General features: G+C 39.9%; 1 protein-coding gene across 3 annotated transcripts in view; it reads left to right on the top strand.

The window, feature by feature from the left end:
- The first annotated feature begins 614 nt into the window (after positions 1 to 614).
- ARFGAP3 (ADP ribosylation factor GTPase activating protein 3) overlaps positions 615 to 9969 on the top strand; it is a 42293-nt gene continuing 32938 nt past the window's right edge. For all 3 annotated transcript variants that reach the window (XM_015823536.1, XM_015823528.1, XM_015823520.1), the window contains exons 1-3: positions 615 to 838; positions 4772 to 4890; positions 8457 to 8529. In XM_015823536.1, the coding sequence (XP_015679022.1) occupies positions 770 to 838; positions 4772 to 4890; positions 8457 to 8529 (261 nt within the window). In that variant the 5' untranslated portion in view covers positions 615 to 769. The remainder of the gene's footprint in view (positions 839 to 4771; positions 4891 to 8456; positions 8530 to 9969) is intronic.

Genomic DNA, 9969 nt, shown 5'->3' with positions numbered 1-9969 from the left:
CGTGAATGACAAAAATTAAAATAATTTAACCATTTTAAATAATTTCATTTAATTATTGCATTGTCCCCGCAGCGAGTTGTCCCGTTTCTTTCTCCCAAGCTGAACTCGACCGCTGGAGAACGCCTGCCCCCTTTCCGGAACTTGTCGAGGTCAGCTACTGTCCGGGGTTTTTCTGCTGCTCTTCCCCAACACCAATCGATCTAACCACGGTGCCAGAACTCAAGATAAGCCAAGCTACCGCTTTTAGACAAACCGACATCCCCCCCCCTCGCCGTCTGTCTTCCTCTCGCCCCTTCGTCCCCCCCCCCAACCATCCATCAATGCTCTCAAGCCAGCGCAGCGCAGCGCAGCGCAGCGCAGCGCAGCGCAGCTAACGTGACCTGCGCCGCCTCCCGCGTTCGTCCTGCGTCCTCCAAGCTCTCCTAGCAACGGGACGGCTCTTGTATCACGCGCGGGGGGGGTGGGGGGTGGGTGAGTCCGAGGGACGCCCTCCAATCCGCAGCGGACAAATCAGCTGCAGGGGCCTGCGCGTCCGCCTGGCTCGCTCGTTAGCTCCGCGACCTGGGGCCGCGCGCCAGGGCTCCGCCCCCGGGAGGCGAAATCTTGTCTGGTTCCTGGTGCTAAGAGCGCCTGCGTGGACGTCTCTGTTTCCGCCGGTCTGGCAGCGGCGAAAGCAACAGCAACAGCAGCAGCAGCAGCGGGAGGAGGAGTGGTATTGTTTGGAAGGGCAGCGTGCCCGGCGAAGACCCAAACTAGGGGCGTTGGAGGGATGTGCGACCCTAGCAAGCAAGATTTGGGGACTGTTTTCAAGCGGCTCCGCGCCATTCCCACGAACAAGGTACGTAGGAAGCGAGCGCAGGCTTCCGAGTGACACGTTGCAAGACGGCGAGAGGCGGAGTTCGTGCGCGTGCGGTTTTGTGTGTGGGGCCGGGAAGCCAAGCGTGTTTACCCTGAGAGGGGAGGGAGGGAGGATGGGAGACCTCCAGGAAACCTGCAGATTGGAGATTGCGGAGAGAGACATCCCTGAAGAAGGCAGATTGTTCCCAGAGGATTGATTGCCTGGATGGATTCATCAGTTTACAGGATTCCTGCTTTACTGGGGAAAAAAAAAGTTTATAAATAAGAGTTGTTAATATTTGGATGGGGCTGTAAGGAATTCTGCACTTGGAAATCGAAAAAAAAAACCACATCTGGGAAGACAGTGGCTAACCACTTCTCTAGCACTATAATGAGAACGATAGGGATGTATCCACAAAACCATCAGTATCATTCGATTACTTTTCTGCAAATAACGATACAGGTTTGGATGTTGACTTTGGGAGAGGCAAGTCCCCATTCAGGTAGGTCTTCCAGGAGACTTTAAGCCAGTCCATGTCTCCGCACCTTGCAAGGTGGCTGTATGAAGACATTGGTGCCAGCCCCACTCATGTCCTCCAAGAGAAAAACGCCTTGCATAATAATACTGAGACTGGGATCATGCCTGTTATTTCAGCTGCATCTAAAGGGAATTTTGTCTCAGCTATATGAAAAAAATATTTCAATAAAATCACAGTAGCAAACTGGCCCAAGTCAGCCAGCTTCTGCACGAGAGTGGATTTGAACCCAGATCTCTACTTCTAGAAGAAGACTTGACTATTGTGTCACAGTGGTTTCCCCATATAATGACTAAATCTTCCAGACCAGATTTACACCCCACCAGTATTTAATTTTTAAAAACCCTGAGACTTCCTGGCGTAGATGTCTTTATTTTCTCACTCAGGACTGTTGCACTTCAATACTGTTAATTTGTGGCCCCAGTATATATTGTGAGATGCTTCCATCATTTAACCGTCTCACATTCTGATGAGTATTCATTTGCAAGGAATCACTTAATATAATAACATACTCATGAGAACATGCTGCTTTTCTGCTTTCTCTGGCTTGAAGATAGAATAATATTAATTCAAGGCAAAAACATTTTAATGATTTTTGGTGGTGGTGGTGGTACTATGGGAGAATGCTTTACAGCATATTTAAATCTTTACTAGCCATATCATTTTTGAGTAATGTTAAATGTCACTTGCTCCATGCTGGAATCCAAGTTCAAAGTTCCTTTCTTTGTCAATTCTAGTAGCATATGTTTAAATCACTGTGTGGAATGTACTCTTTAATTTTAAGCTGGAATTTGATGAGTTGACTGAAAATGGCTTTTCAGTGTATGTATGTCAAAAGAAATAACTCTTTTTGCAATGCAAGCTTCAGTGCCAGTTTATCTTAAGGTATTTCTGTTTGCTTCTGAATATTTAGATATAAATTATTTTTATTAGGTTATTGAAGTATCAAGTATTCCATCCCCTTGTATTCTGTGAAAATAACTTTGAAACAACATGCTCATTTTGAGCATGTTTCAGAATTTTTTCCACTAATTAAGCAAGGAACTTAATGCTGTATATACAGTAAATCAAGTTTACAAAAAATGTAAACATGCTTGTTATGGGAGATACTTTGATTAGGTTCTTTAAATAGTATCTTATATAAAAGTAGTGTCTTCTTAAAATCAAATGCAGTTCCTAGTGATTCTATAACATGTGGTTATCTGGGTCAAGTACAAAAATGATCCGGTACTGTTTCAAGAATTATTTTAACTTCCCACTAGCTTATAGCCTTGAGATCTGTGATGGTCTTGCATCCAGGGCTAATCAGGCTTACCCTGCTTTGCTTTTGAAATAATCCAAGACTGTAAAGTCTTCCTATTCTGTGCCATTTTAATGTTGGTTGAAACATATGTTCGTATGCAATTGTTGGAAAGTAAGAATAGCTTAACATGATGCAACAGTGTATCTTGAGGGACGTCTACTTGAGGGACCTATCATCCCATTGGGATTGGCCTGTACCATGCTGCGAGTCCCTTCAGCCCAATTATTCCAGCTGGTGGGGTCCAGGAGGAGGGCCTTCTCTGCTGTTGCTCCTGCCCTCTGCAACATCTTGCCCCCCCATATAAGTTTGGCCCCAACCTTTATATCTTTTTGTAAGGGTCTAAAGACGTGACTGTGCCAGTCAGCTTGGGGCCTCAGTGGGTGATCAGTGCAATGGAAATGAGTACTAACAGATTCCCCCCTCCCTTCACCCTCCCTTGTGTCCTTGGCTGTAATGCTTGATTTTAACATTTTATGTTTTAACTAAGATGTAAGCTGCCCAGTGTTAACCTATAATAAGGTGGACGGCCAATAAATTTTATAAATAAAATAAATCTAAGTCAATATGTTTTACCAAATCATGATCCTATTTTGTGTATGTTTCTTAGAAAAATACTGCTATAGTCATTATATCCATTACAGCAGCGGTTCTCAACCTATGGGTCGCGACCCCATTTGGGGTCGATCGACCATTTCACAGGGGTCGCCAAGCAAGGCTGTCCGCCATTTTTTTCCCCTTTTCCGGTGGGTGCCTTACCTCCCTTGAGCTGGGCCAGCTGGTGGTCGGACTACTCCATCTCTGCCGCTTGCCAGCTACGCCTCGGCCGGCGCAGGGGGCGGAACCACGCATGCGCGGCGCTCCCGGGCAGGGAAAGTCCTCGACTTACGACCGGTTGGGTAGTCCTCGACTTACGACCGGTTTAGTCCTCGACTTACGACCGGTTGGGGGTCGCGGCATTAAAAAGGTTGAGAACCACTGCATTACAGGTTAGCGGGAATTGAATGCTGCATCAAATCATTTTGGGCATAGTTTTCATTTTTCTGACCTGCAGCCTAATTATAGAGAAATACATAATTTATTGGAGAAATCTTGCAGTTAATCAGGGTGGTTAGTTAACTTCTTGCCATCCCTGCAATTTCAAATCATTGTTTGAATAGTTTAGAATTATTTCTCTTGCAGACAACATACTGATATGTTAGGTTTTGTAAACATTTATGTCTGAGTCTGTATCCATCCATCCATTCATCTATCTGTGCACTCTTAGGAATTTCCAAGAGGTGCAACAACAGAAATACAGGCCACTTGAGTTTTATAGATAACCCTTGTTTCATTAAGTGAAACTGTGACTATGCTTAACACCTGATTTTAGCTTTCCTTTGCTTTGAAGACCTTTACAGATAGTTGTAAATTTAAAGATTGGTCTTAATGTTACTTTTTCATCACTATCATAGCTGCAAATGGTCACTAAACAAGGCAATCACTAAACAAGGGCTACCTGTATAGGTTAAAAATATTGTCAATATTGTAAATGTCAGATTTTATTATTTGTTACTTCCCTTACCTCGTTGTACACAGAAGCAACCTTGTAGGTAGGTTAATTAGTTGGTTCACTTAATACAATAAGTGTTTAATGTTGTTTAAAAAATCTTGGTGCACCAAGAGTCTTGTAGCATCTTTCCCAACACTCAAAAGCTTCTAGTATTTTAAAATAACTTATTAGTTGGAAAAGGTGCCACCAGACTCCTGATTTTATGCCACCATAAACAAACATGGCTTTCCTACAGTGGTCTACATCCAGTTTGTTAAACTTTCTTATCCTTGATTTTAGTTGGACTTAACTAGAGCTTAGTTACTATTACCATTATAGAAATTGAATGAAGGAATGAATAAATAAATAAATAAATAACTTTCAGTTGGACCTAAATTCCATTTATTTGATTTGAATTCTTAAAAGTAACATTTCATGAATGTTGTACCTAAGTAGCAGCTAAATTGATGAGTGATATTTGTATTCTATGTGCATTTTGCAGATCATACTTATTTAGGAGACAAAAGTATACTGAGTAATAACAGTTAAATTGTGGCTGTTTTCTAGTTATGTTTTGACTGTGGAGCAAAAAATCCAAGCTGGGCAAGCATAACATATGGCGTTTTCCTCTGTATTGACTGCTCTGGGACTCATCGCTCACTTGGAGTTCACTTGAGTTTCGTTCGGTAAGCATTTCGTTTAGTAATGTATGTGGTTCATTGTTTGGGGATATTTTCCCGAGTTTTTGTATCTATATGTACATATATGTTTCCTCATCTTGTAGAAAAGAAGCTTCTTGGTTTGAAACTGTCTCTTGTTCCTGTTAGCTATCTTTATTGAGCACCGATACTAAATAAATAGAAATAATCTGGCACATCTTTCATGAATGTACACCTTACATGAATTTCAAAATATAGAATATTATATGACAATTTCATTTTCAAGCTAAAGTTTAGTTAACTGATTTTGGTCACTCTAAAACAGTGGTTCTCAACCTGTGGGTCGGGACCCCATTTGGGGTCGATCAACCATTTCACGGGGGTCGCCAAGCAAGGCTGTCCGCCATTTTTTTTGTCTGCCATTTTTTTTGTCTGCCATTTTTTTCCCCCTTTTCCGGTGGGTGCCTTACCTCCCTTGGGCTGGGCCAGCTGGTGGTCGGCCTGCTCCATCTCTGCCGCTTGCCAGCTACATCTCGGCCAGCGCAGGGGGCGGAACCACGCATGCGCGGCGCTCCTGGGCAGGGAAAGTCCTCGACTTACGACCGGTTGGGTAGTCCTCGGCTTACGATCGGTTTAGTCCTCGACTTACGACCGGTTGGGTAGTCCTCGACTTACGACCGGTTTAGTCCTCGACTTACGACCGGTTGGGGTCGCGGCATTAAAAAGGTTGAGAACCACTGCTCTAAAATATCTGTTCCCATAGTTTTTGTTTGCTCTTAACATATTTGCATTTGTTAGCTCTACTAGTATCTAATATCTATTTTATCTTAGGGCTTTTATGCCTTAACTCCTTTGAATAGTAAGTTGCAGCTCTCTTCATAAATTACAATATCTTCAACTTTAGTGTTGCTCTGCAGATCTGATAAAGAACGATCCTCTACTCATTGTTTCCAAGTACAATTGGTGAAGTTTATGTTTCAAATATAGCAGTAGCTTTCCCAAGATTGGCTATTTTTGTTTGACAATCCAATTCCTGTAAAGTTGAATGTTCACTTACTCATTGGGCGATAATTCTGCAATTGTCTATTTAGGTTTTAAAATATTTTCTGTAATTTATTGGCTCTGCATCAGGATGAATATTACTTCATTTCTTTCCAGAAAACATATGCCAATAATGCTTTTTGCATATCTTATCTCTTTCCTGTCTCTTCTTGTCCTGGGACAAGAAGTATTTTCAAAAATCATGCAGCCAGCATTCAGAGATGCTTGATTCCTTATAAACCTTTTCAGTATTAAGTATTAAAGGTATAACCAACCTGTTCCCCTGCTCAGTTCCGTTTAATTAATTAAATTGTGATGAAAAGATCCACTTCTTGTCTTGCATCTGGGGTAGTAAAAAAGACCTCGACTTACAACCATTCAAAGTTACAACAGCACTGAAAAAAGTGACTTGTTAACAGTTTTTCACACTTATGACCGTTGCTACATCTCCATGGTCATGGGATCAAAATTTGGACGCTTGGCGACTGAGTCATATTTTATGACGGTCATAGTGTCATCTGATCACCTTTCATGGCCTTGTGATCAACAAGGTCAATGGGGAAGCCAGATTCACTTAACAACAGTGTCACTAATTTAACTGCAGTGATTCACTTAACAACTGTGGCAAGAAGGTTCGTTAAATGGGACAAAATTCACTTAACAAATGTCTCACTTAGCAACAGAAATTTTGGGCTTAGCTGTGGTCATAAGTCGACGTCTACCAGTATTATAGCTTCCTTCCCAAATCCTTAACCATTCTACACAGAGCTTGATTTCCAGGCTGTTCACCATATGGGCAATCCACTTCTGAACTTATTTATTTATTTATTTATTTATTTATTGTATTTATATCCCGCCCTTCTCCTTTCGGACTCAGGGCGGCTGACAAATGATAAAAAGCTAACAAATTACACCTAGTTAAAATTTGATTAAAATGAAATATTTGAAAATGTCAAATTTAAAAGTAATTAAAACCCCTATAAAATCCCCTAGGCCAGTCCCGCTTACTGGAACAACCACGTCTTGAGGGTTCTAATCTGTAACTGTCCCTTTTCAACTATGATGTTCAGAACTGGACCCCGTATTCCAAATAAAATCTGGCCAAAGCAAAATGGAGTGGAACCATTTTTTTTCTATGATGTGGAGTTATATTTCTGTTAATACGTGCCAAGACAGCAATTGTTTTTAGCAAAAGCATCACACTTCCGATTTAATGTTAAATTTGTGTTGATAAGGATACCCAGAGCCTCACATTTTTCCTATCAAAGATACAGGACTTTAAATTCTCTATGTCAAATTCCATTCTACTCATTTCACTCCGTACCTCAAGCCACTCTAGATCTTTTGGGATCTTGTTTCATGGCTTTTATTTATTTAACAAAATGGAATGAGGAAAAAGATGATAGAAAAAAGAAAGAAAAAAGGAGAACAAAATAACCACGGTATAAATTTATTTGTGTATATGATTATATAGTGTTCGTTTGCTTTATTTGTTTATTTATTTATTATACCTCCCATCTCACTTAAGTGTCTCTGGGCTCTTTTCAAACATCTATATTGCATCTCTACAACAGTTTCAATAAAGAAAAACCATATTTCATTGTAATCATCTATATAATTTCCCTTTCTAATTTTGTATCATCCATCCTCCTTAACCTTCTCACTCAAATCATGGCTAAAAAAATGTTGACCTAAAACACTCAACACCGAGTTCCTTTTAGATTGAAGAGTATTCTTACTGTAGGTGTGATCATTCACTCAGTTGTGAGTACGTTTAATACCAAGTAGTGCACTTGGCCCATACTTTACCATTTTATGAAGAAAAATATCACGAGGCATTATCTTGAAAACTTTTGTTATACTCCATATGTATTGTCTTTGATATTCTCCTAATCTACTGAACTACTGTAGTAATTCTACCAAAGAAAGAGAAGTTGGTCTGGCATGAATTGTTGACTCCGGTTAATTGTAGCATGCCTATCCAAATACTTGCTATTATTTGATCATGTGTTTGAGGAACTTGTCCTGTATAGATCTAAGCTGAGAGTTTCCTAGCCCTCCATTTTCTTTCTGTGCAAGGACAGTTGAAAAATTGAAAAGTTAAAAAGTTCTGTCTTCTCACCGTGGCTCATTACAATTAACTACCTTTTTTTTTCAATGGGTATACATCCTCTTTGGCTTTTGTTTTATTTCTAACATACACCCCCCCAAGTCTCCTTGTTGTTTTTGGTGCATTTCAAAAGATACGCTGCTTTGTTGTTTTTTAAAAAAGGAGCCGTAATGGTGCAATAGTTAGAGTGCAGTATTGCAGGCTCATTCTTCTGACTGCTGACTGTCAGCAGTTGGGCAGTTTGAGTCTCACAGGCTCAAGGTTGACTCAGCCTTCCATCCTTCCAAGGTCGGTAAAATGAGGACCCAGATTGTTGGGGGCAATAGGCTGACTCTTTAAACTGCTTAGAGAGCTCTGTAAAGCACTGTGAAGTGGTATATAAATCTAAGTATTATTGCTATTAAAAGGTACCTCAGAAACTATTTCTATTTTTTGGTTTTAGATCTACAGAATTAGACTCAAACTGGTCATGGTTTCAACTGAGGTGCATGCAAGTTGGAGGCAATGCAAATGCTGTAAGTACATAATAAAACTTGCTTGCTTCCCCCCCTGGTTTCTAGGAATCAGTAATTATTAACTGATTTATCAGGGTTCTATGCATATTATGAGTTATACTTCATGTATTTGCTATCCTTTAATATAATTACCACATATGCCTTCACAATCTTGAAAACCAAGAAATAAATGAATAAAATAGTTCTGGGTTCTTATTCATTTGTTTCTTTGACTTTCAAGATTGCTACACAGTTCCCTGTTACTATCTGCTCTAAGCATCTGTTGCATATATATGAAAGGATAGAAAATAAACAAAATGTAACTCATAAAAATCGTAGTATGCATAGAATGCTGATACATGAATAGACATTTTGGAAAACAATGGGAGTTAAGTTGATCATGATTAAATCTCACTGGGTTAGAAATCTAGCTTTAAGCCAAGTGAAACCTGAGATATTTTCAATTACTGAAAAAGTTTTTTTCAATATTATTGAAACATGGTGTTTACTGGCAAACAATGAATGAAGAATTAATAAGGGTTTGAACCAAATTATGCCAGAAAATGTGGAGAAAAACACAATGGCCAAACATTGGAAAAAGTCAGTCTGCATACCAGTATTCAAAAAAGAATCTTAACAGGGTGTGTAAACTATTGTACAATATTCCCAATTTCACCTGCTAGCTAAAAAAAATGCATAGGATTGTCCACTGTAGATTAAGACCATATGTGGAAAGGGAGATGCCAGATATTAATGCTGGTTTTAGCAAAAAAAAAACTGAGGAAAAACAGACATTATTGCTGAAGCACACTGGATAATTGAGAAACTGTAAAATACTGAAAACAAATACGTACTTTATTGATTATGGAAAGACCTTTAATTGTGTTGCTAATATCCAGCTGTGGAATGTACTTAATAAAATGGAGATCTCATTCTCCTCATGTGGAACTTATACACTGGGCAGGAAGCCACAGTATTGAAAATCAAGGAGCACAGTAAAAAATGGAACTAAAATGAAATATAAAGAAGATCAAATTAAAGACAACAGATTAACAACAGAATTGATAATGAAGATGCTGAAATAATAGATAGCTCCTGCCATTTGGATTAGCTATGAACATTAAAGGAAGTAATTACCAGCATGTTTCTGTAGGCCATCATTTAGAATGGCAGCAGTGAATGCCCTGGAAAAGATACTCAGATGCTGAGTTGCATCTATACCAGGGGAGTCAACCTTGGCTCTTTTATGACTCGTGGACTTCAATTCCCAGAATTCCTGAGCCACCTTAGGTTAGCTGGCTCAGGAATTCTGGGAATTGAAGTCCACAAGTCATAAAAGAGCCAAGGTTGACTATCCCTGATCTATACCTTCAAAGTTCACAATCATCCAAGCAGCAGTTTTCCCTGTGACATTCTGTGGAAGCAAAAGTTGGATTCTGAAGAAAAAGTAAAAAGAGTATT

Source organism: Protobothrops mucrosquamatus, unplaced genomic scaffold (assembly GCF_001527695.2).
Source record: "Protobothrops mucrosquamatus isolate PMUCROS unplaced genomic scaffold, P.Mucros_1.0 scaffold_178, whole genome shotgun sequence".
NCBI lineage: Eukaryota > Metazoa > Chordata > Lepidosauria > Squamata > Viperidae > Protobothrops > Protobothrops mucrosquamatus.
The sequence above is the reverse complement of the archived record's forward strand: the minus strand, read 5'-3'. Positions and strand labels throughout refer to the sequence as shown.